This window comes from Electrona antarctica (genome assembly GCF_951216825.1).
Source record: "Electrona antarctica genome assembly, chromosome: 4".
In the NCBI taxonomy this organism is placed as follows: Eukaryota; Metazoa; Chordata; class Actinopteri; order Myctophiformes; family Myctophidae; genus Electrona; species Electrona antarctica.
In genome coordinates this window covers 25,114,224-25,141,100 of record NC_136809.1, presented here as the reverse complement: position 1 = coordinate 25,141,100, position 26,877 = coordinate 25,114,224, and the positions used below count along the sequence as shown (strand labels likewise).

Genomic DNA, 26,877 nt, shown 5'->3' with positions numbered 1-26,877 from the left:
GATCATTAGATAAGATATATGGCTGAAATTCTATTTAGGTTTAAGTTCCTATAAACCCCACTACTATACTATACATAATCAACTTAGTAACTTGAATCCTGTATTTGACTAGTGGTATGAGGACATAAGCCACACTAGGCTATATTTAACAGAACAAACATGTGCCTCTGTTTTATGACAGACTCACCCCCATGGTGACCTCAAGCTAAACACCTACCATCTGTATTCTGTATTCTACAGCAAATCATCACTGTTTTAGTTTGTGGTGAAATGCCCCTTTACAGACTCGGTCCAGCAGGGTTCGATTTGCTTGGGGGGGGGGGGGGGGGGGGGGGAAATCCATGCCCCTGCTTTTGATATCTGCCACTCGTCATTATGGTCGGTGGGGCATGTTTTATCGCTGCTTCTAGAGAGACTGAATTAAATAAATGCATTTTCTTTGGGAAATATAGACCGTCTACTGATATTTATGTTTGATAATATCACAATTTTTATCGATAAAAAAATAATAAATAAATAAATATATATACACGTTTCTATAATAGCCACAGATGTAGAAAGCCTATTTTTATAGTTGTCATACAAAGAACGGTTGAAGTGCCACCCCCCCCCCTCTCAGTTTTTTGCTTTGCTTCGTCCACAAATCGAACCCTGCAGTCCGGTGCCCAAACGAGTCCCACTTCTGACAGCTACCTCCTACAATGTAGCGTTACTAACCCAGCAGTGTCTCTATTCTGTCTCTGTTCTTGTGGTGTCCTTCCACGTCACTCCACTGTGGGGGGGGGGGGCGCCACCGCAGTCGGCCGAGCCAGGCAGATGTCACCGGACAGTGGGACGACCCCGAGGCGTGCACCGTGGCAGGGGACAAGCCAACGTCACGACACTTTTACCCCATAGCCCTGCTGCTCGTTAGCTCCCACCTACTGGTCGTGTGGCTCATTTTAAGTCTTGTTTTTCTGCTTGCAAAATATCAATAAATTGCTGATAATGCCATATATAGACAGAGATCCTCCCTCATTTTCTTGGGTGATTATTCTGTTTCCTTCTTGAGCTGTAACTGGATATGGCATTGGGTGAGAAACTTTTTCAAAAGAGCTCTGCAACATAAAGCTTTTCTGTTTGTGGGGGAGTGGTACATGGTTGTACTTGGCTTATGTACTTGGTACTTGGCTGATGTACATGGTACATGGCTGATATACTACATGGTACATAGCTGATGTACATGGTCCATGTAAATCATTTTTTTCAGAAGATGTGCAAGCGGTACATGATTTTTATTTGATCAATAATGGTAGATAATGTGTAGTAACATTAACTATCCCATGTAACAAGTGCAAATAATGTCCGATAGCTCCGAAATATGCATACTGGTAAATTCGTCACAACACATTTAACTAATAATACATGGTAGGACAGTGCTCAATGGCCAACAAAGGCTACATATACTGCTGTGTGGTCACATGCAATATTTGGGAGGATTAAGTGTCTGACAGGAAACCATCGTTAAGGCTCATTTCTTTTTGAAAGCATAATGCTTTCAAAGAGAGATGGAAGCTTTATTTATCTAGAACTTGATACTGGGCCAACATCAACTTCATGCCCGATTTATAGTTGGTTGCATGCTACGTCGCACTCCGAAGATATGCTATCTACAACTCTGCACTGTGAACTTGTAGATCTGCTATGTTTGGTGCAGGACACCAGCATGGAATTAAGCATAAATCAAGCTTTAGGCATCTGATATAACAACCTTCCAGAGGGAATGAGATATTGAGTATTTGTGCATATTTAAGTGACAAAGAGAGATAATGGTTCTGTGCATTTCCTATTCGGACTTTACAGAGCACACAGATGGTTCCAGGCAGTGAGAGAGTGATGTTCATGGTTTTTTATCCCTATCCATTCCACTTCTTCAACTTTGGAATATCACCTGTAGGTTGTTCTTTTTACCCTGATAATTATGTATTGCTAATTGGGGATCAGTGGCGGTTGCCTTAATATTAGCAACTTGGCTACAACTAGCATACGTTCATGCTTTTTCTTTCATCTGCGAAAAGTAAGGGTGGTGAAATAAACTGGAATGAGTACTAACCAAGAGGAACTTGGCTGGTGTGCATTAGGGTCAACCAGGGTAAAACATTACCTCAGATAAGACAAATAGAAACAGAATTTAAAACAATAACAGTGCACAGCCAACCATTCAGTACACCACATGTTACAGTTGCCTTATTATAAAATACCAGACATATGAAATGCAACTTGGTCATCTTGGTGTCTCTGTCTGTTGGTATATGCATCACACCCTGTAGGTACAGACCTAGCTTGAATCCAGCATTGTACATATGTCAACCTCTCAACCTTCACTCTATACTGTCTCTCTCCATACTGCTAGGAAGGTAAAGCAGACCAGCCTTAATTGTTTAATATAATCTTGACTTAGATGAATATACAGCAATCCACAGATGAACAGAGAAAGAATGAGTTATATCAACTCCATTTTCTCCCCTCATTTTTTTGTTCCGCACCATTACATCCACTTCCTAAAGGGGCACTTCACTGTAAAACCAAAGGGATTCGTTAAGCTTGCTTGCAAAATGTAAAACATATTAGTAATAACTAATAACTGTGTAGAATAGATGTACCATCTGTGTCTATGTTTTTTGTAAAAACATTTAAACCATCTAAGAAAATTAATTCTTATCTGTATTATAAGTGAAACGCCCCTTTTCGAGGTCTGCATTCATCATTTGGACAATTTAGACAAATGTCTCATGTTTGCTTTTTGTTTGTCTGCCTGTTTGTTTCCCCCTCCTCTTGTTCCCTCATTTCTCTTCAACCCTCCTTATTTGATCATCAGAGAAGGATGTCGGATTGAAAATGTTCAAAAGAACATAAGGTGCAGGAAATATGCCTTCAACATTCTGCAGCTGATGGCCTTTCCCAAGTGCTACCGACCACCAGAGGGAACTTACGGCAAAGTAGACTCTTGAGGAAGTAAGCACACATCAACAGCGGCTGCACCAAATAATGATTGAACAGCAAATAACAATTGTAATATCAAATAATAACAATTGTAACGATAAAAATATGTACATTGTTCAAGATTGATGAACAGTGTTTGCAAAGATTTGACGAGTGCATGTTTTTTTTGTTTGTTTGTTTTTAGTTTTTTGGGGCGGGGGTTCTTTTTTATATTGGTTGTCACTTGTGTGTTTTGTTGCTCTGTAACTGTGTGTGGTGGAGGTTCTACCAAAAACTATTTGCCAAATGCATAACTTGTAAAAGTCAAAGCACCTTCCATTGTTTAATCCTATAATTTAAAGCATTATGATGGCACAGTGTAGTGTACTCCCAGCTTGATTAGACTCACAAGGCAGTCTCCGTAAAACGCTTTGCTCAACTACTGTAGACCGAGGGAAATTTCACAACTTTCATTGTTAAAACTGGGTTGAAACAAAAAACAATCTGTATTGCAGAATCAATCAAAATGTTTAGAGAGGCTTGTGAGAGTAAACATGCACCCTGGTTAACAAACATATCAAGGTAAATAGTAACATAAGTAGAATGCAAAGGGAACAATGTAGTGTCTCAAAGAACCTCCCTGGGCAATCGTTAGTTCCAATCATCTGGCAATGCAACAGTTTAAAGGAGTAGTTCAGATATTCTTTTGTTGCATTACTAAACCAATAATTTGTTGACCGGCAGAGACTCAATGGAGACTTGTTGAGTCTCCTACTGGAGACTTGTTGAGTCTCCTACTGGAGACTCCACCGGTCATCAAAGTAAATTATCTACTCTTTTTAGAATTCATCGCCATAAATCTTCCACTCCCAAAGAAATGAATAACACGGGAGATGTCTAAACAGAGACTGTGATGAATGTGTCCAGCCTAGAGCAGCTGTTGCTATAATTTACTTGTTCCACTGCATGCCATATAATATGTTGGGACTAGTACCAGTTAGAACCGAGTTCAGATTCAACCAATGTGAGGCTTATTTGGATCATCACCTTTCCATCTTTTTATTTTAAAATTGTCCACTCTTTCATGTTGACATTTGAGTTATATTTATTCCCCTGTGGTACAGACCAATTAAACCACAATAGCTTGGAAATACATTTGTACATCAGAGCAAAGAATATTCAGACCATCTTTTCTTACTGTTATACTGAATTTCATTATTTATTTTTATATTATATAATTCTTTTATATTCTAAGAGCAATGCCTTAGATGCAAATCCATGTTTATTTTTTATTGTATATTGCACATTTAGTGTCTATTTTAAGTAAAATGAAATAAAAGATGTTTCACATTGGTGCAAAATGCAAATACTTGCAGAATTATCATATTCATAGCATTATGTTGCCGTTGGGTGGCAACCTTGTACGTTCAAAACCATTCCTTTTATTATTATTATTTACATTTTATAATGGTTAAAATAAGGTTTCTGCTCGAAAACAACAATTTCTATTTTCAATTTATCTGAGGTATTGTAACAAGCTGAAGTGAGATTTCAGCATATACCGTAGTTACATTTGTATCCTTGTCAGATTCATCTGTTTGTTGTATGAATTAGTTATTGTGTACATTTGACCATACCATTCTCAGGTTCATTTTTGATGTAGTTATTTCTCTTCATGGGATACATGTTAAAATTGTAAGTAATCTGGTATAATAAAATGAAGATATGGTAAACAAACAAAAAATGTCACAAGACATGGCCAATGCATTTCCGGGGGTCCCCGGCCAAAAATGTTGAGAAACCCTGGCCTAATGCATAACCAGGGCCCAAACATTTTGGAATTGGAATGGAATCTGAAAATCTGATCACATGACTCCAGAGATAATGTGTACCGATTTCTAGGAGTTTCAAGGAGTTTGAGCTTATATATCTGCTAGTTTTGCCACGACAGTATGCATGTGGCCCTCTGGAGTGAGTGTGGAACTATAGTGGCCTTCTCCATCTTCAAAGTTGCCCATCCCTGATATAATGTACATAGTATATGATCAAAAGTCAGTGGACACCCTTTATAATTCGTGTTTCCAGTGAATGGACATTTTAAAGATGGAGTGCCGTGATTATTTTCCACCCTAAACCATGATCAACAGGTATAAGAAGGAAGATTTATTTTTTATTTATTTTTCCAAAAAAGTGTACAGTCAGTATTTGTTAAAATGTTGTTTTTATGTGTACACACCCACCAAGTATGTCTGGTCTGCCTGGTGGGTGGTGATGGGTGGTGATCCACCTGAACTGAAGCCTCACCCACAGCTGTTGTTGTATGATAAAGGGGGAGGGGTTAGGGGAGGGGAGGGGATGATATTGTGATGTCACTATATCACTGTCTTTTTCATTGGCACGTTTGACTGTCAAGGTTTCAGCCTCCAGGAAGAAACCCTAAATACAAAGGGAAGACATCATTGCACACAACAACCACACCAAGGGGCCTAATGAAGTACCGTCATCGCATAAACCATGAAAAATTGGAAACAATACAAAAATCACGGCACTCCATCTTTAACGCTACAGCTGCAATTCCGAGGTTGTGGCACTAGTTTGGCCAGCACAAAGCCCTGAAATAACCTTTGGCATGATTTGGAATGGTAAATGCGATCCTAATGATCCAACTTCAGTGGCTGACCTCATTAATGCTTCCTGTGGCTGAATGGAAGCCAATCACAGGCATTGATATAGTATTGTGTACAATATACAGTCACATATAGATAGGAAACATTATCTCTACGTGCCCAGTTCTAACAGAGAGGCCATAGTATACCAATAATAAGGCATTAAGACAAATGTACTCGAACGCAGACATTTAATGCCTTAAAGACGAGAATTTTGATTATTACGTAATTATTACTTCATTAGAGTCAAAAGGACAGACAGAAGTCACTGCGCTGGAGGCGTGAATTGGCCTTTAGAGTGTATACTGTTTTCTATGTGGCTGCACTGTTGTGTGTCAATTTATGCCATGGTGATTATTGGTGGATTACAGACATAGGATGGAAGGTGATTATCAGCAGCCAATAAATATAAACATTGCCTTCTGTTTCTTTTGACTTTGATGAAGATGTAATAATTGAAATGTCCGTTTGTAAGGCTTTACCTGTCCATGTGCTCCAGTACAAATATCTTCTTAGTCACATACTTAAAGTACAGTAGCAAGTACAATGTTAAGAGTCAACTGAAAAGATAGGCCATGACCTGCAGGACATAACTGATAAGACATATTAAATACTAAAGTATAATAATGCTAAGAGTACATTGAAAAGGCAGGCCATGACCCACAGGACATACGTAACTGATTAAATACATAATCAAATCAAAATAAAATCTAAAATCTAAACTTGACCTGAGGAGTTATGTACATCAATACAGTAGAAAATGGCAAATATAAAACTATAAACCTATACGGTTTGTTGTGCACAAAAACACATAGCATCCACATCACCCGTAGTATCAAATCTATATAGTCCATTTAATGCATGAAGAGGTCATGGTAATTTGACAACAAGGTCAAATTAGGATGGCATAGGACATCTGGGTGGCATAGAGGTAAATCACTCACCTACCGTACCACCGCAGAGGCCGTTTGCTTCCCTGTAGAGGTGCCTCCAGCTTGGCCGGGCTCTGCAACAAACACAATTAGCAGTGTTCACATCTGGACAACTGGAAGGGGATTGTGTCCTTTCCGCTGCACTAGCAACGCCTGCGGGTTGGTCGTGATGCCTGTACAATTGGGAGGGGAAATTGGAGGTACTATAGTGTTACACTCTCCAGGTGAAACACCTCCAGATTGATGTGGATCTCTGGATCCACATCGCTAAGGCAAGGATCCAAAGAGGATCTCGTACTTCATGTGACCTGCCTGTGACATCGTTTGACATATCTATGACCTATTATACTTCACATTTGGACATTGTTTAGTTCAATCACAGCCTCATTGACTTCCATTATAAAAAAAAGTGCACTCCTCTGAGCGCAGATCTCCACCAGGCTGGACCCACCATGCAATCAATCCAGGGCCGTCAGCCATGGGGTGCAGCGGCCAGGACACAAGGCAGATACTGGTGGGGAATAGAGTTTGTACGACAAATCGTTCAACTTGTCACGTTTTTGGAGTTGTGCTGTGTAGATTCTACACAGCGCAACTCCAAAAATGTGACAAGTTGCACCATTTGTCCTACAAACTCTATAGATTCCCCTCAACAAGCAATACCAATTTGGGACTGATTGAATGTTGCATGACCCAAATTTCGTGTCACTCGTGATTTTAGCCACTCAAATTTCCCAATGATTCCTACGCCCTATTCATGCTACAGTGTGTACATGAAAAAACAAAAGGAATATTTTTGTACAAGCATACAATTACATACACACTTATCTTATTTACACTGTATTACAGGTTCCTTTTTACAGGTTCAGCATACATTCTCTGTAAAAGGGAGAACATTCTTTCCAGGAAAATGGTTGCATTTTTAAGAGTCTGTGCTTCACATGGTGGACAGCTGTCCTAAAAGTAAAAAACAAAATTAAAATTAAAAAATGCAGTAAAACAACGTGTTGCATCATAGTCAAAAATGTTTTGTTTTAACTTTCAAATTGAAAGCCTTTAAATAAATAATGCCACTATGTTTCTGTGAATGTCTCAACAATATTTCCAGGATTTGTATACTGTAGGTTTTCAATGTTTTGAAACTGTCAATTCTGTATATTGAGAATTTGCCTAGCATCTTATAGTTTTAATAAAGTAATTCACTATCTCTTTAGATATTACTACAGATAAGATTAGGCTAAGTTTTGTGTGATGGTGTCTAACCAGTTTAATATAACAAATCAAAACAACTTAAGCAGCTTGCAGTATTTCATTCATTCCCAGGCTTCATTTGTACGAACTATGAACCCAGTATTTTTTTTACATACGTTCAATACTGAACTGGTCATGAAGTGATTATGATCAGTGAAAGGTGCAGGTTTTATATAAGCTTTAAGGTTCTTACACACTGGGCTCCATCTTATGCCATGCTTTATCCTCAAGTAATAAACATTTTCTGTGAATTACACATTTAGGAGCTTCCACTATGCGTAAACGTTATCTTGCGGCCACACAACCCACTATTTATTTTGCCGACTCCTATATTTGCGGGTGGAGGTGTGTCTGTAGGCGTTCCTATATTTGCTATCTCATGCACACAGGTTTAGGACAATGGAAAGTTCAAACCACCCATAATGCGGATTCTGTTTGATAAAAGAATGCGCTCCTGACTCTGAGACAGTGAGACCTGAACATTCACAGCTCAGAGGTCTCGTTCTGTCTTAATTCTCCACAAATATCTGTGATTGGAATTTTACTATAATCTGCAGTGTCAATTCCTTGTGCTTATTGTGTTTAATTGTCTAGTAAAATAAGTTATTAGATTTGCACGAGTGAGGCTGTGTTGGAGCTACTGGACACAAAACAACCCGGCCTCTGTAAAAATATAAATAGGCTATATTTCAAGGCAGCAACGTGTGTCGCTCTTCCATGGCCATGGGCCATAGTGTAAATCGCTGGGCATAATGTTAAATGGATAATGGATCTCTTAAATGCAATGGCAGGTGGCACAGTGATTGGTTTAATCATTGTAACACCCAAACCACACCTATGCATAATGTAAGGGGTAATGGAGGTGTTTTAGGGACTTAGGCTGTGGCACAAGATAACAAATTTTACGGGGCCACAATACTAAATCCCCAAATGAAGGAAAAAGGGCCCCTGCCGCAAGATGGAGCCCCCAGTGTTTATTTCATGCAATTCATTCATATTAATTTAAATGTCTGTATCATGAGCACATCCACACAGGACGTGAATACTACAACATACGAGGTGACAAAGTAATTTCTTTAAGAACAGAGGTCGATTTTTCACCAGGAATAAAAGCATCAACCTGAGGCATTACCAAATTAATAGTTAGATGTGAAATATTCGCACTGGACCACTCTATCAGCTATCAGAACTTAGATAGCAAGATTCTGCAACCTACTGTATAAGAATCATTTCTTAATCAAATGCTTAACATTTTACTTTGAGGTAAAAACTTGTCAAACAGAACTTACAGAAGAACTAGCTTGAGAAGAAGACTTCATGAGACTTTCTGAAAAGCTGACGTTGAAATGACGGATGCATTGTGCTAAATGTGCTTCTGGTCTTTCCCATATGCCTTCTTCAAGGAAGATGACATTCAGTTCCAAGAGATAGCATTTCAGGGACACTGTTTTACAGTTTTCCTAAAAAAAGAAACAAAAACAGCATATCTTAGATTGGACAAATAATTAATGCAAATACACCTCACTGATAAAGCTTTAAGCAGGTCTAGTACTAGAGAAATTCACTTTCATGTAAATGTAGTTATTGTATTGTGATTGAGTGAATGAGTGATATGCCACCATGTTGGAAAGATTACAACAAAGAATTGATTTAGACCTGTAATCAATACAGAGGCCTTGAAATAGGTTTGCAACTAGAAAGCACTTTGTGTCACCATTTGTAATTTGTATTGGTGAATAAAGACGTGTTCTCTGTTGATCTGTTACAAAACAAAACAAGGAAAATGCCTAAAGCTTTCTCTGTGAAAAAGGTATGCTAATGGTGGCAGTGATCAACTAGAAATGTCGCAATTTAAAAAAATTGCAAAGTGTGGTTGCCGCAGTGGCTTACATATGCCCCTCCCACTGATATTGCCAGCCAATTACAATGGCTCACCCCTGCGGTCATGCGTAAGTAATTCGGAGGGGATTTATCCCCCCAAAAATCATTTTTCTGCAAGAAACGGTTAAATTTTTCGCATTTGCGGCGCCCCCTATGGATGAAAATATAATCGCTTTTGGCTTTTGGTTGATTAAACCCCCCACGACATCTGATTCAAATTTGGGATGGATTGGACATTCCGTTCGTGATTTTAGGCATTTTTTGTAAAATAGGCCCCTCCCGCTAACTTCGGACGACGATTAAGGCCGAACGATACAGACAAAAAAATTTCAAAAAATCTGAAAAAAAATTAAACGCGGTCCGATAGGTCCAGAGATCATGTGTACCGATTTATGTGAGATTCGGACATAATCTGTAGAATCCGAAAATTAAAGTGTGTTTTGAAGAAAATTCAAAATGGTGGAAAATCTATCCTGACGCAAATGGGCGTGGCCTATATGGGGAGATGCGTCATGGCCCAAGGAATCCAGGGCAAAAATAATTTAGATTTTACGACCTACGGTTCAAGAGTTATAAGCCAAAACGTAAAGTGGGCTGTTATAGCGCCACCATGAGGCCGACCGATATAATTATAAGTTAATTAATTTTAGTAAGTATTACGAATTATCCCTCCAAGTTTTGTAACTATATCGCTTACGGTCTCCGAGGAAAAAATACATGAACGTGAGTTTTTGCATTTTCCCATTCATGTCAATGGGGAAATTTAATGCACAAACAAATTAATATCAATTAAACTATACAATATTTCTCTTAGCAATGAGCAAGCACACGATTCCCGATTTTTCCGGTCAATTTCACATATGGCTCAAGTGCGTACAGTCAAAACTGTAGGAGGAGTAGTGATACAAAGTTTAGGGTTACTCCAGTAAATGGAAAAATAATAAAGTGTTACAATTACAATAGTCTGGTTGCCCCTTTAGGGCAACCACACTAACTAGAAAAAGTGCCCTTCTGGGCACAGGTCTCCACCAGGAGGATAGGACTGTGTGAGATGTTTGGCAAACTTTTTAGGATTAATATAAACATGTTTTTGAGGCATTTTGTTCCAAAAAGGTGTTTTGCAAAAATCAACCTGTTGGTGGCGCTATAACAGGCCAATGTGAAAAGGGTGGGATATATTCCTCAGCCTAGTAAGAAAATGTGTGAAAGATTTCACGTAAATTGCATGCTGCGTTCATGATTTGAGGCTTTTGTTGAAAACGGGGCAATCTTGCAAACTGTGAAAGCCAATTATAGCCAATTAGGATGGAATATGAAATATCGGACAGATCCGACTTGAGCACATGACCATAGAGATACTGTGTAACGATTTGTGAGATTTTTGGACAGAATCTGGAGGAGTAATATCAAAAAATGTGTTTTACAAAAGTCGGCCTCCTGGTGGCGCTATAAAAGGCAGATGCGGAAAATTTAGGTCAACGGTTTGTCCTTGGCCTCTAGGGAGTGTGCATGCAACGTTTCACGCAGATCGGTGCAGTTTTAGGTAAAAAATGTGAAAAGCTGCCTCATGGTGGCGCTATAACAGGCCGTTCTGGAAAATGTGGGGCAGAGGTTCATCGTTGGCATCCAGGGAGTGTGTGTGCAAAGTTTGGCATCGACCGGGTTAACGGTGCCGGAGATTAGCTGTACACAGACGGACGGAAGGAAGGACGGACAGACACACACACACACACGGACGGAGTGCAAAACATACTCTCTCCCCATGCCTTCGGCCTGGTGGAGACAATAATCTTTCTTACCAGCAACCACTGGTAACAACACTGAGCTCCAGAAACACCATCGACATGGTTTTTTGCTTTAAAAATGTTGGTGTTAAATGTGTTTTTCCCCCTTATTTAAAATTAAAATGTGAGCGAACGTGAACTGAGCCAACTTACCCCAATTTCTCCTTTCTCAATCGAAGGAGCATACAGCAAAGCATCAGATTTCTGGAACAAGAGAAAGGAAACAGCACAATTTATTACGTCAGAGTTTTTGTATTAGTCTAGTTTCCAAATATAGTCGTAAACAAGAATAAACATTGGAAAATAGGTGCACGGCTGCACGCACGCATGGTCCCTCGTCTGCTAGAACGCACGCACACGCACACGCACACACACACACACACACACACACACACACACAAGTCAGATATGCACATCTTAGGTCCCAGTATAGGTCCAGTGACAGTGCATTTGATTAATATAGGCTATATACTGCATGCTGGTTGTGGCTGAGATAGCTCAAACACTGGAACAAATTATATTTTAGACTTGCCAGTCTAGGTGAAACTTCCCAGGCCAAACTCAGCCTTAAAAAGCAGGAACCGACAACCGACAACAACAGCCAGATCACAACATTCGAAATCCCGGAAAAAATGTAGTTTCATATTTCAATATCGACATAATATTGTCCAGTCCTACTTTAAACCACATTTTCACGGTAAATAAGGACAGGAGCATGGTTATATTTTAAACCTCTCACCTGAAAAATAGGTCTCATTTTCTCCAAACAGACCTGAACGGCTGCAGTATCAACAGCACCAATACATGTATCCAGAAAGCTACAAAAGAAGAATGAATGAAGAATGCTTTCAATGTGAAATCATAAAGTATTTGGATTAGCTGTGGACAGGGACGATACACACGGGATGAAACGTCTGGCTGCTGGCAGATGATCACAATTCTATGGCCTCTAGTGCAGTGGTTCCCAAAGTGGGGTCCGGGGACCCCTAGGGGTCTTTGAGGGAGTTCCAGGGGGTCCCCAGCTAAATGATAGTTAGGAACCAAATGGACTCTTATGGGTCCAGAGTGTACAAATGGAACCAAATGGACCCTTATGGGTCTGTAACTGAGAGAGCATACAAAAGATTTTACAGTATAAATTGGGGTCCCTGAGATAGAAATACCTTTAAATAGGGGCCCTTGAAATGAAAATGGTTGAAAATCACTGCTAGAGCCGTAAAATCTTCTCTTATCCTTGTCCTTTGCATACTTTCAAATGGGGGGTCTGCAGGCGAATGAGTATCATTTTGGGGGTCCTTGACATGAAAAGGTTTGAGAACCACTGCTCTAGTGAACCTTCCATGCTTTATACTAAGTACTGAGTCAGTACTACTGTACTGACACTAAATGACTGATAGTTTTAGTTTCCTGACGTTTTATGACGTTTTGTTTGACCAATGTCTTATGCCTTATGTGCTGCCGATGGTGTAAGTAAGACAGACAGGCAAGCAGGCAGGCAGGCTGGCATGAACAGACAGACAGACAGATAGACATTGACCGATACCAGCCCACCTGTAGTAACTTCAGTACACCATGTAGAATGTTATTGTTGATTTTATCAGCCGTAGGTTCTGTATGGGTGGGTAGTATTTATATTTTGATCTGAGTTTCTCCTGTGTTTTTTATTGTATTATTTTAGTGATTTGTAATTTGGTTTCTTTTGATTTGATAGGTAATTTTTCAGGTTCTTATGTAGGTTTATTATTTCTACTTAACACCCACCCTGAAGTCACTGGCTTTTTAATAAAAAGGCCCTTGAGAGCTGGAAAGAGGGGAGTCCCACTTTTTGTATTACCCCTTATATTCCCCTATCCTGGGGGCGTAAATATATATATATATATATATATATATATATATATATATATATATATATATATATGGAGGTCTGTTTTACACAAAATGCCACCAATTATGCTAGCGTTTTCCTTTGCCCTGTTTCGCTCACACACACTCAGTTAAGGGAAGAAATTTGCAGGCACATACAAGCAAATTCACACAAATGTCTGACAAACTGAATATCTTCTTTTCAATTTACAATTTACAATTTCTCCTCTTCTCTTTTCCTTTTGGCTTTTCCCTTCAGGGGTCGCCACAGCGAATCATCTGCCTCCATCTCACCCTGTCCTCTGCCTCCTCTTCTCTCACACCAACTAACTTCATGTCCTCTTTGACTACATCCATAAATCTTCTCTTTGGCTCTAGGCTTCCTGCCTGGTAGTTCCAACCTCAACACCCTTCTACCGATATACTCACTATCCCTCCTTTGTATGTGTCGAAACCATCTCAGTCTGGCCTCTCTGGCTTTATGTCCAAAACATCTGACATGCGCTGTCCCTCTGATGTACTCGTTCCTGATCCTATATCCATCCTTGTTACTCCCAGAGAGAACCTCAACATTTTAGTCTCTGCTACCTCCAGCTCTGCTTCCTGTCTTTTCCTCAGTGCGACTCGACTGTCTCTAAACCATACAACTTTTTTCCACCCATTCCAACCTGCTTGCACTAATTCTTCACCTCTTTTCCACACTCTCCATTGCTCTGAAATGTTGACCCTAAGTACTTAAAGTCCTCCACAGTCTATCCCTGTAACCTCACTGTAAAAACATTGGTTATAGCACTGTAAATATGCAGTGGTTCATGCATAGGCTTACCTCAGAATTAGGACACAAAGCAACACCTCAGTTCTGTGACACACTCTACAATGGTCATTGGGTTCCATAGATGGAATTGCACGTCTTTCTAGACAAATTAAAAGAGAAAACTGTCAAGAATTTGTATTATTTTAATTATCATTATGTAATAGTATAACACTATAATAAATCACTAAAAAAATCTAACATTATTATGTTATGATTATAGAGATGATGTGTACAGTGTATCGATTTGCGTGATGTTTGCAGACCCATAGGATTGCACCCAGGGTGCCGGGTCGGTTCCGGTGAACCGCCCCGTGTCCGAAACGGAAAGCCATGCAGGGCATAGGAGGGGCGCCCCTCAAAAATGTAATGTAAATCCCAGGGGTAGGGCCCGACAAAGCTAGTGCATCCCTATCCCTTTTTCAATGCTGCAGTATTTTTTAGCATCATATGTGAATTGCTGGGAAGTGGGAACTAATCAAATGTATTACACTTTTTATGTTGTCTAATATCCGAAAATAAAAATGAAGTGAAGTTTACATCATTTGGAAAATTTCCAGTAGGTCTACTATAGACACATAGGCCTACTCTCCAATATGGGAAAATCACACCCGTGTGAACTAAGTGGTGCAACAGACTCTGTGTGGGAGTCCCCGGAACTTCCAGACTCACAGGAACGTGCCCAGGGTGCCGGCAAGCCGACCGGCGTCCGAAGCGGTTGAGAAGTTAAGGTCCCTGCACATATAGCGCGTTTTTCGGATCTTTAGCGGGGTTTCTCCATCGGTTTTCCGAAAAACGCATCCAGTGTGCATTGTGCAACCACCTTTACCGTGTGGGGGAATAGGAGATGCAAGGCTGACGTCACGGTAGGCTGTCACGCCTACCGGCGCCATTGTGATTGTGATGGCCTACAAGCCCTACTACATATTAGATCTGCATCAAGTGTATAAAGTTGGTGTTTGAGTGTTTAGTGCACGGTGCTAGAGCTCTTCAGTTCGCCAAAATGGGATTTATTAAGCCTACTTGAGTAGCCTACTGTTGTGCAGCGGTGGCCGAACGGATAGCGGCGCGGTCTTGATACCGGAAGGTTCCTAGTTCGAATCAGCCGTCCACCGCTGAAGTGCCCTTGAACAAGGCATTGAACCATTTGTGTGAAATACAACAAGTAGGCTTCTCACCATAAACAAGGTCAGAATAAAGGGGATAAAATAAATAATGGACTAACGTTTCACTGGCGCATTCATCTCACTGTCGCCTGAGTGTGACTCTCTCTCCCTCGCGCTATATTATGGATATATAACTATTCTCTCCCTCTCTCTGTCTCTCTCTCTCATATATCTCACACACGTTATACATTCGCGTCTGTGAGTAGATCGGCGACCCGTTTCCTACCTGCTGCTCCATCTGTCTGTCAAACCACCACCTCGGTCATTTTATTATTTAATATCTCCGACCGACGGCGACAGTCAATGAGAGTCAAGCTCGGCTATATTAATTAGGTGGCTAACACAACAAACTAGCCTGCAACATAAAACCTCTACTGCAGAGAGAACACATGTTCGCAGTTGCCTGATGATCAGTTGGTGTTTCCCCATCTCCCTTCTTCCATAAAGGATATAATATGTCCACGTGCGTCGTGCACAACGCCACTCATCTAGTAAGTTGTAAATGTAACGGGTCCCAAGCCAGGCCGGGTACCACATTTACAGTATTGATGAATATTGGTCTGAAAAACAGTGTGAACAGTCACAGAAATGAGAAGACAGAACTGTTCTCTTTCGCTTCCATTTTTCCTCTTCGTTTATTCACAATACAATCAATCAATTATAACAATCAATAAAACATTTCCCAATACTGCAATGTCTCTTTCCAAAATCCTATGCTAGGTTCAAGGTGAGTATGGAATATGTGTGTGTACATTTATTGTTCCTTTCAGGTAGCGTGTGTGTGTGTTCCAGGTAGGTATGGCATGTCTCTGTGTAGGTGAATGAATGTGTATTGTCCTTAAATGTGTTAAACAGGTGAGTATGTAATGTTGTTGTGTGTCCTGTTGTCCCATAAAAATACATCTTTCCATTTTCAACATTTGCAATAAAACTCTTTAGCTTCATCAATCTCAAAGTTATCACATAAATACATCCAAGTGCATCTCTTCAGTACTGATACTGGTTCCATTTAGCTGCCATTATATGGTGCAAAGGGTTGGCTGTGCAATTGTGCCATAATTCTTAATCATCACAACCATAGTGCAAAATGAATATACATTCATTTTGTTTAGCTTTAAGCTCAACTGTTGTCTTTTCAAAACATACTGACATCAAGTAGGGAATATTAATAATAAGAAAAGTGAGCATATTCAAATACTCCAATCACAATAACCTCACTAAAGGCACTTTTGCAATAAACCCAGTAATAACAATAATGTAAATAGTAGAAATATAAAAGTAGTATAAATGCACATAACTGTTCTTCACTTAACACAATAACTGCCGCCATTAATTAATCCCTCGATTGCGTATTGCCATGGTTTAATCACGCGTGACACTTACTTTGAAGAGCCAAATATCCGTATCGCATTTTACTATGAAACCATTCCGTGTGTGTTGACGAAGCTGGTGCTCGTTCTCTCGGTCGGTGGTGGAAAAAGTGGACCGCGAGTATCACAGCGCCTGCTACAGGCCGTTGAAAACGCTTGTCTGGGACAAAGCGTCCTCTGCAATGTCGCTTCTGTGAGATAAAGCCGTTTGAAAACAGAGCCGGCAATGTTAGTGGATGCGCGCGCATTTTCAAAATGGCCGCGCCCATTGTGTCAGAAGCATAACAAAGCTAACGGACGGTAGATTTCGATACGATCGTATTAAAACATGCATTAATGAATACATCGCTGTTAAAACGGCTTTTCTGTCAAGTAATCAGGTAACCAGTATTAATAATGTCGTGGATAATTATAAACAAACATCTTTCTGTGTTCAGTACACGAGGCAGACGCCATCTTCACAGTGGTTATGTAACAACCGGGCGACGCCATTATGCAACAGCATGCTACAACAGCCCTCCAAAACCGCGGAGTTTTCACCGTCTTTAAACTCACTCTAAAGTACTCAAATTCTTCCTCAAAAGTCTCACAGTATCTCCACATAAACACTCGAACCTTAAGGGATAAGTTAATATTGTTTTCACGTTGTACTAACCTGAAAAACAGTGTGAACAGTCACAGAAATGAGAAGACAGAACTGTTCTCTTTCGCTTCCATTTTTCCTCTGAGGGGGAAGGGGGCAGTGCCAGTACCCTAACCTTAAGAAGGAGCGTCAGGAGGTGGACTCAACTTATGACGGAAACTGCATCCTTCGAATACTCAATTGCCAGGAGGAACAATGTCAAAGGGAAGTTCCATGAAATATGGGACTACTTTTATTTGTATATTAAAGGATTGTTGCATTAACAATTTGTAATTGGTGATACATTACGGATATAATCACTATTGTCAACAACAGAATGTGGAGGGGTGTTGTCCATTGGGGTTTTTCTTTTTTGACTGCTAGTTTTGTTTTTTGTTTTTTGTGTGTTTTTCTTGTCTCTTTCTTTTGTGTAAGTCATGTGTATTTTGTATGCTTTATTGTAAAATCATTAAAAAACTTTGATGACAAAAAAAAAAAAGAAGGAGCGTCAGGAAACAACTACCGCGACAGAAAGGTTCCGCTCCTCAATCTAGTGAACTGCAGTAATATACTACTGATATCTTTTGGTTTGTGACCATTTGAATAATAAAAATAATAAACGTACTAGACAATACTTTTAACCAAAATGCATTTACATTTGCAAAGAAAATAAAAGCTATTTCACACTTTGTGAGAGTATCACATAAACATTGCCAACATGCATCGCGGAATACGAGACATCTCACCCCGGTGAGTTGTCTTCACTTTTTGACATGTCGGGGTGAGATGTCCGGACAGCTCACCCCGGACAGCTCACCCCGGAAAGTGAAGACAGCTCACCCCGGAAAGTGAAGACATCTCACCCCGGTGAGATGTCTTTACTTTCCGGGGTGAGCTGTCTTCACTTTCTGACATTGCGGGGTGAGTTGTCTGTACTTTCCGTGGCACCCATTACAGTAGGCATAATTCAATTTCGGATCTAACTATCGGTTCCTACAGACGTGCGCAGTCACGGCTAATTATTTATTTATTTAACAGTAAAATCCGGTGAAACACTTGTAAGGAGTAGAGCGTCTCTCTCTCTCTCTCTCTCTCTCTCTATGCAGCATTGAGGGGGGGGGGGGGGTCGTTTGTGGATAATGTTTGCGCTTCAAAGGCAGAGTCTGACGGCTGTACAAAGTTGCTAATTAGACGCACAACGGACGCATGATCAATCAATCACAGTTCTAATAGGCCTATACTGACTGAAAGCAGACCAAGGCTACACAGGGCAATCTGGCCCAGTTGTGGAAGGACTGGAAAGGAACGATCTGACCATCATGGACATGCTAACTCTCGCTTCTGAAGTGAATGCCCCAATGCACTGCACAACTTTTGACCAAAATGGGACAGCACACTGCACACTGCACTGCACAACTTTTTTCTTTCTTTTTGTAGATACTGTATGACAACTTTTTAGTGTTTTTGTAGCAAACTGATGTTTTCTTTTTTTTTTATGACAACTTTTTACTATATTTTTTAGTTTACATTTTTTCTATACTTAACTTTTTTCTATATTTTTTTGTACAAACTGATGTTTTTCTAAACTTTTGATGTTTACCTTTTTTTTATATTTTTTGTACAAACTGCTGTTTGAACTTTGTTTACAATGTTTCTATATTTAAATAAACTACATTACATTTGACCGTACATTTGACTCTTGTGTTATATTCTTGTGAAATATTCAGTAAAGTATAGCTCAAAGGCTACATATTCAGTCAGACTTTTGGTGAGTTGTCCTGACAACTCACCCCTAAACGTGAAGACATCTCACCCCGAAAGTGGCCAAAAGTGAAGACATCTCACCCCAGAAAGTGAAGACATCTCACCCCTAAAAAAGCAGGGGTGAGATGTCTTCACGTTTAGGGGTGAGTTGTCTGGACAACTCACCAAAAGTGGCTTTAGGGGTGAGTTGTCTTGTTACCCACACACACACACACACACACACACACACACACACACACACACACACACACACACACACACACACACACACACAAGCCTTGCATTCATGGTGATCTTTTGTTTAAAGACATTTTCAACAATTTAAGATCTCCATTTTGGCAGGAATATGCTTGGAAGATGGAAACAATGTTGCACATTCATCTAATCATATGGGTAGGCTACTGGGTAGCCTACATACAAACAATAATGTTTGTATTTGTAAGGTTTATTATGCATTTGACCGTGACATACTTAAAGGCGAATTCGACATTTTACTGTGTCATAAATATATTTACATCTGTAGCCTGTAGTTTCTATATTTAAATAAACTACATTACATTTGACCGTACATTTAACTCTTGTGTTATATTCTTGTAAGTATAGCTCAAAGGCTACATATTCAGTCAGACTTTTGGTGAGTTGTCCTGACAACTCACCCCTAAACCGGCTAAACGTGAAGACATCTCACCCCGAAAGTGGCCAAAAGTGAAGACATCTCACCCCGGAAAGTGAAGACATCTCACCCCTAAAAAAGCAGGGGTGAGATGTCTTCACGTTTAGGGGTGAGTTGTCTGGACAACTCACCAAAAGTGGCTTTAGGGGTGAGTTGTCTTGTTACCGCCCCGTTCTTTTAACGAGCTGTGTTAACGAGCTGTGTGTTACGGTAACAAGACAACTCACCCCTAAAGCCACTTTTGGTGAGTTGTCCAGACAACTCACCCCTAAACGTGAAGACATCTCACCCCTGCTTTTTTAGGGGTGAGATGTCTTCACTTTCCGGGGTGAGATGTCTTCACTTTTGGCCACTTTCGGGGTGAGATGTCTTCACGTTTAGGGGTGAGTTGTCAGGACAACTCACCAAAAGTCTGACTGAATATGTAGCCTTTGAGCTATACTTACAAGAATATAACACAAGAGTTAAATGTACGGTCAAATGTAATGTAGTTTATTTAAATATAGAAACTACAGGCTACAGATGTAAATATATTTATGACACAGTAAAATGTCGAATTCGCCTTTAAGTATGTCACGGTCAAATGCATAATAAACCTTACAAATACAAACATTATTGTTTGTATGTAGGCTACCCAGTAGCCTACCCATATGATTAGATGAATGTGCAACATTGTTTCCATCTTCCAAGCATATTTCTGCCAAAATGGAGATCTTAAATTGTTGAAAATGTCTTTAAACAAAAGATCACCATGAATTCAAGGCTTGTGTGTGTGTGTGTGTGTGTGTGTGTGTGTGTGTGTGTGTGTGTGTGTGTGTGTGTGTGTGTGTGTGTGTGTGTGTGTGTGTGTGTGTGTGTGTGTGTGGGTAACAAGACAACTCACCCCTAAAGCCACTTTTGGTGAGTTGTCCAGACAACTCACCCCTAAACGTGAAGACATCTCACCCCTGCTTTTTTAGGGGTGAGATGTCTTCACTTTCCGGGGTGAGATGTCTTCACTTTTGGCCACTTTCGGGGTGAGATGTCTTCACGTTTAGGGGTGAGTTGTCAGGACAACTCACCAAAAGTCTGACTGAATATGTAGCCTTTGAGCTATACTTTACTGAATATTTCACAAGAATATAACACAAGAGTCAAATGTACGGTCAAATGTAATGTAGTTTATTTAAATATAGAAACATTGTAAACAAAGTTCAAACAGCAGTTTGTACAAAAAATATAAAAAAAAGGTAAACATCAAAAGTTTAGAAAAACATCAGTTTGTACAAAAAAATATAGAAAAAAGTTAAGTATAGAAAAAATGTAAACTAAAAAATATAGTAAAAAGTTGTCATAAAAAAAAAAAGAAAACATCAGTTTGCTACAAAAACACTAAAAAGTTGTCATACAGTATCTACAAAAAGAAAGAAAAAAGTTGTGCAGTGCAGTGTGCAGTGTGCTGTCCCATTTTGGTCAAAAGTTGTGCACTAAAAAGTTGTCATATCTACAAAAAGAAAGAAAAAAGTTGTGCTGTGTGCAGTGCAGTGTGCAGTGTGCTGTCCCATTTTGGTCAAAAGTTGTGCAGTGCATTGGGGCATTCACTTCAGAAGCGAGAGTTAGCATGTCCATGATGGTCAGATCGTTCCTTTCCAGTCCTTCCACAACTGGGCCAGATTGCCCTGTGTAGCCTTGGTCTGCTTTCAGTCAGTATAGGCCTATTAGAACTGTGATTGATTGATCATGCGTCCGTTGTGCGTCTAATTAGCAACTTTGTACAGCCGTCAGACTCTGCCTTTGAAGCGCAAACATTATCCACAAACGACCCCCCCCCCCCCCTCAATGCTGCATAGAGAGAGAGAGAGAGAGAGAGAGAGAGACGCTCTACTCCTTACAAGTGTTTCACCGGATTTTACTGTTAAATAAATAAATAATTAGCCGTGACTGCGCACGTCTGTAGGAACCGATAGTTAGATCCGAAATTGAATTATGCCTACTGTAATGGGTGCCACGGAAAGTACAGACAACTCACCCCGCAATGTCAGAAAGTGAAGACAGCTCACCCCGGAAAGTAAAGACATCTCACCGGGGTGAGATGTCTCACCGGGGTGAGATGTCTTCACTTTCCGGGGTGAGCTGTCTTCACTTTCCGGGGTGAGCTGTCCGGGGTGAGCTGTCCGGGGTGAGCTGTCCGGACATCTCACCCCGACATGTCAAAAAGTGAAGACAACTCACCGGGGTGAGATGTCTCGTATTCTGTGTGTGTGTGTGTGTGTGTGTGTGTGTGTGTGCATAGCATACCTAGCACCTGTGTATATAATGTACAGTAAGCTGATTCTGAAAATGCCTTCTAAATCCTAACAGTTGGCAACTGTTATATTGTCTGTGTGGAAACCTTGCATGTCCAAAACCGTTCCATTTTTTATCATCATTTTGAAAACATTTAAAAAAGAATGAAAATAGACAATCTAAAAGTTCACAATTGTGAGCATTGTGAGCTTGTAGATCAGCTATTTTCACTACTTTGGTGCAACACTCTTGTATGATGAAGTAGGCCCAGTAGGGCATTAAAAAAAAAAAAAAAAAAGATAATTAAAAGATGCAAGATTTGTGCCCAACAGCAACGATATATAGCTAAAATCTAGAATGACACGGATGCTTTCACGGATTGAATAATGGGTTAAATAGCCCACAAGCAAGAAGTGAAGACACAAAGATAATAGTGCCAGACGGAGTCGAGGGCCATTAGGGGTTGTATAGTATATTCCTGGAGGATAGAGGTTGACTGTAAATGAGGTGGTGGAGCCTGAAGAGGTGGGGTTTTCAGACTGCGGCGTATGATAGGGGGGAGTGACTGCAGTCCTGACTGACCGACACAGAGAGAGGTTTGCTAATGGGGCTTGTCACATGGAGTGTTTATGTTTTAGGTTCTTTAGCTGGTAGGTAGAGTATAGTGTGGGTTAGACTTGCTCCAGGAGCCAGTAAAAGTAAAAGTGTTTTTTGCTATATTGGCTCCCTTAGGACTGATCCTGATCCTATTCAGATGTAATTCAGTCAGTATAGGCCTATTAGAACTGTGATTGATTGATCATGCGTCCGTTGTGCGTCTAATTAGCAACTTTGTACAGCCGTCAGACTCTGCCTTTGAAGCGCAAACATTATCCACAAACGACCCCCCCCCCCCCCCCCCCCCCTCAATGCTGCATAGAGAGAGAGAGAGAGAGAGAGAGACGCTCTACTCCTTACAAGTGTTTCACCGGATTTTACTGTTAAATAAATAAATAATTAGCCGTGACTGCGCACGTCTGTAGGAACCGATAGTTAGATCCGAAATTGAATTATGCCTACTGTAATGGGTGCCACGGAAAGTACAGACAACTCACCCCGCAATGTCAGAAAGTGAAGACAGCTCACCCCGGAAAGTAAAGACATCTCACCGGGGTGAGATGTCTTCACTTTCCGGGGTGAGCTGTCTTCACTTTCCGGGGTGAGCTGTCCGGGGTGAGCTGTCCGGACAACTCACCCCGACATGTCAAAAAGTGAAGACAACTCACCGGGGTGAGATGTCTCGTATTCTGTGTTACCATAGCGTTGTTTTACTTTACACACAGCAGACAACACTCTCTCTCTCTCTCAAGTAATAGTGTGGTATTCTCCCCCCCCCCCCCCTCTCTCTCTGTGTGTCTCTCACATGAACGCATGCTCCACATTGTTGGTTCTGGACTCAAAAATGTCTGGGCTGGGGGCTCCCTCTAACTGAAAATGAAAGTAGACTATGGCCTGTGGGATGGGTTCCCAACTTCCCATGCAGTTCCCACTGAATCTTAATAATATATTATAGTTATAATATAATAAAGCTAATCAGACTGGATTATTGTTTATTTTACAAATAGGCCTGCAAATACCCTTATTGCACCCAGGGTGTTTTTGGGCTTAACTTTACGGTGTTGTTTTTGTGAGCTGAGAAACCACTGCATGTAGCCTATCACCTCCCTGTGGACCCTGTCCGACAGCAGGCCTGGCGAAGCGAGCAGCGGCTGATCTGAAAACCTACCGCAGCCTACCGCAGGTAGCTGAGTTCAACAGTTCGTAATACTATGCGCGTGACATCATCATCAAACCAAGAAGTTATGCAGGAACGCCTAGCCTACTGAGTGGCAAAAAACTACTTTCTGGCCTCGACAGCCCATCCACACAGAAAAGTCATATCTGATTGCATTAAACAATGTTAAACTCACTTTGCATGTTGCTTTGCCACTCGATGTGCCATTCACTTTAAGCATGCGCATACCTCTATTGGATTGAATTATTCGTGTTGGTGCTTAAAATGTATTATTGTTGCGCCTGTATGTATCTGTTACGCGCCTGGTACGTCTGACCAGCTTGTGTTCTTGTTAGAAAACTACGCAGGCTTTAAGTTTGACATGCATAAACTGACTGATTAAAAAAAGGGGGGTATTTACAACACGCAATATCGGTGCCAAACGGCGGTAGATTTAGTTATTTAAGTAAATACTAATAGGGTGTAATTACTGTATAATAGGTGTATAAAAGGTACAAAATTCGGATCTGTTCCGGACAATAATAATTATGAGCAGCCTCATTTCCCGTGTACATTGACCCAATTGATTGGCCGTTGGTAAATTGTCATGTCCTCATTTTAGAAGAGGGAATTGAAACGAGTGATCAACAGCTTAGTTTGGAAGTACGGAATTATAATTAATTATTCAACTTCCAAAGATGTAAAAGAAACATCACTTACCGGTACTTTTCGCCCTTGGTCACAACAGAGCCTTAACAGAACAGGACTCCTACAACAAGCCCCGTCAGTAGCCTACGTCTGACATACGCGCAGAGCGGGGGTTACTTCTAGAGCAGCAAGACGCAAAAGGATAAAATCCAACAAGGTCACATTTTTATATTCTACTTTTAACGTCACCTCTCATTCATGTCCAAATCGACACCAACGCTTAGTGGTGCTTTTTCTAGTTTGTCCACAACTTCGTGTCGCACGACGCACACGCCCTTTCATGCTGCACTATTATCAGAGCTATAGAGACAGTTGTGACATTGAGGGGGCAGAAAACTCACGCGAGCCCATAGACTCCCTATGCATTCCGTAAACTTCCGGTGTCCCTATTCGCCAATAGAAGTCTATGTAGAGAGCCGCCACTGGACTGGCCCCATGAAGTGAACGGAGTGGTCGTAACTGTTTTACTCTATGCCTGGCTTTGGGTATAATATGACGTCTGTCACGTGTCTCGTCTCTGTGAGCGCGATTACAACGTGTCCGACACTTTTAAACAATAAAATATATCCCTAAGATAGGATATGTTTTGTGTCTGGATGGCAAGCCAGTGTAAACCATTTTGACATGAATTGTCAAAATGTGTATGTTTTTATTTCTATAGCCTACAGTCAGTGTGCCATGTCACCATTGCGCATCAAAATAAAAATATTTCCAGCTGATTTTGACTCTCTATATGATAGCTTTTTGAGCCCCTCCTATGCCCAGCTTTGTGTGTACCCAGGGCCGGATTAACACCTCTGAGGGCCCCTGGGCACTGAAGCTCGAAGGGCCCCCCCTTCACACGCGCGCAAATTTTTTGCGGTTTTGGAGCCGTTTTGGGGCAGTTTTATGCCGTTATATTAGCCTATTTCCGGTCGCCTACCCCCCCCAGACACCATTTATTTCAGGGAAATTTTATGTGGAGCAAAAAAAAAAAAAAAAAAAAAACTTTTTTTTTTTTTTTAGATCCGGCCCTGCTCTTTGTGCCCGGCTACATTTATACCCTACCCCCAATCCTCTGCTACTTTGCAGAGAGACCTTAAAGGCGCTATATAGGAAGGTTGAGGAAGCACTGAATTCTTCTTCTTTCAATAAGACTGACATTGATCCTGTTGCTTCAGGGCACAGAACGTCCAAATGAAACCTACCTCTCTGTTTTACCAAATGGTTACATTTGTAGACTTAAATTAACACTCAGGATTTTACTTTATACAGTATATACTGTACACATTTTGGGTGTATTCCTATAGACCTATAGTGCACCATGTGAGTGATGATAGTGATGTTCTTACCCTGAGAGCCCAATGCCAGTCCCCTGCTGCTTCCTTGGCGCTGGAACCCAGTATGTAACCCAGCCCACTGGAGGTGCACAGACACAGACACACAAAAAGAAACACATTAATATAAGAGGCATTGCTCAACAACCAACATTGCATTCAACATAACTTCTCCATTTATGGAGTTGGAACAAGAGATGTTCAGGAGGCGGAGAAACGCACATTGGCCCTGCCTTCATGCCACTCTCCGCCCTCCACGTCAATCTACCTGTCCCCATTTATACCTGCCCAGTACCACCCAGAATCCTCCATGTTTCCGCCCGCCTCGCTGCGTCGCACACTAGCCGCCTTCCCACAGGCTTCTCGCAACCCACCCCCACCCCTTCACCTCCACAGCAGCTTCTCTCCCCGCTCCCCCCAAAGGAGCTTTTCCGGCACTAGAACCACTACATTCACCTTGCCAAAAGTGGATCAAACGATTAAAAACAAAACTCTCTCCTCTCCTTCTCAGGTTCCTGCTGGGGGATTTCGTCCATGCGCACCGTAAGACGAACGCCTTACGACGAACGCCACACGACTAGTGCCATACGACCTCCTCCCCAAAGACTCCAGGGTCGGCGACCCCCCCGGAACCTACACATCTGCATTCATTCATCCTTCCTCCATCCCTCCATTTCCTCACTGTCAATAAATCCCTTAAACTTCCCAATGGTGTGTTTATTCCGACTAGTGAATATTTGTTTGGTTTTATTTGATGCTCTTTTAGCCCCACTGGACTATATTCTTTATCCACTTAAACCCTGTGTACTTATGCCATTTTGCTTCCATTTTAGTATCTGCACTAGAAAAACATCACCAAGTGAAGTTCCTCTCATCTGGAACCTGTGTGTGTGTGTGTGTGTGTGTGTGTGTGTGTGTGTGTGTGTGTGTGTGTGTGTGTGTGTGTGTGTGTGTGTGTGTGCGCGTGCGTGCGTGTGTGTGCACGTGCGTGTGTGTGTGCGCGCGTGCGTGTAATCTATTGTCTTGATCAGTTCTACTTGGATGGCGGTGCAGCTTTGAAGTTTGCAGGTATGTTGCCTTGGAAGGCAGGC

General features: G+C 41.0%; 2 protein-coding genes across 7 annotated transcripts in view; one reads left to right on the top strand and one right to left on the bottom strand.

Moving 5' to 3' along the window:
• inpp4b (inositol polyphosphate-4-phosphatase type II B) overlaps window positions 1-5,038 on the top strand; it is a gene marked incomplete at its 3' end in the record, with an annotated part of 210,789 nt that extends 205,751 nt beyond the window's left edge. For 4 of the 5 annotated variants that reach the window (XM_079499418.1, XM_079499420.1, XM_079499421.1 and 1 more), the window contains one exon: window positions 800-977. In XM_079499418.1, the coding sequence (XP_079355544.1) occupies window positions 800-977 (178 nt within the window). Of the gene's footprint in view, window positions 1-799; window positions 978-2,857 lie in introns of those variants that run through there. The other variant, XM_079499419.1, reaches the window with a different exon arrangement.
• A 205-nt stretch (window positions 5,039-5,243) lies between these two features.
• Window positions 5,244-24,676, bottom strand: il15 (interleukin 15). 2 transcript variants are annotated; one of them, XM_079500224.1, is made up of 6 exons: window positions 24,483-24,676; window positions 14,165-14,252; window positions 12,215-12,293; window positions 11,629-11,679; window positions 9,100-9,270; window positions 5,244-7,516 (listed from the first exon to the last, which is right to left on the bottom strand). In XM_079500224.1, the coding sequence occupies exons 2-6, from the start codon at window positions 14,230-14,232 to the stop codon at window positions 7,403-7,405; spliced, it is 483 nt and encodes a 160-aa protein (XP_079356350.1). In that variant the 5' UTR covers window positions 14,233-14,252; window positions 24,483-24,676; the 3' UTR covers window positions 5,244-7,402. The 2 variants fall into 2 exon arrangements, with proteins under 2 accessions (XP_079356350.1, XP_079356351.1); XM_079500225.1 differs by having other exon boundaries at window positions 24,489-24,676.
• Between the last annotated feature and the right edge of the window lie 2,201 nt (window positions 24,677-26,877).

Bases quoted from the DNA above. Each gene is read 5' to 3' on its own strand.
- il15 (XM_079500224.1), bottom strand. From the start codon at position 14,232: ATGGAACCCAATGACCATTGTAGAGTGTGTCACAGAACTGAGGTGTTG. The intron at 12,294-14,164 runs GTAAGCCTATGC...CTTCTTTTGTAG, and splicing joins CTTTGTGTCCTAATTCTGAG to CTTTCTGGATACATGTATTG. The intron at 9,271-11,628 runs GTAAGTTGGCTC...TTCTTTTTTTAG, and splicing joins TTGAGAAAGGAGAAATTGGG to GAAAACTGTAAAACAGTGTC.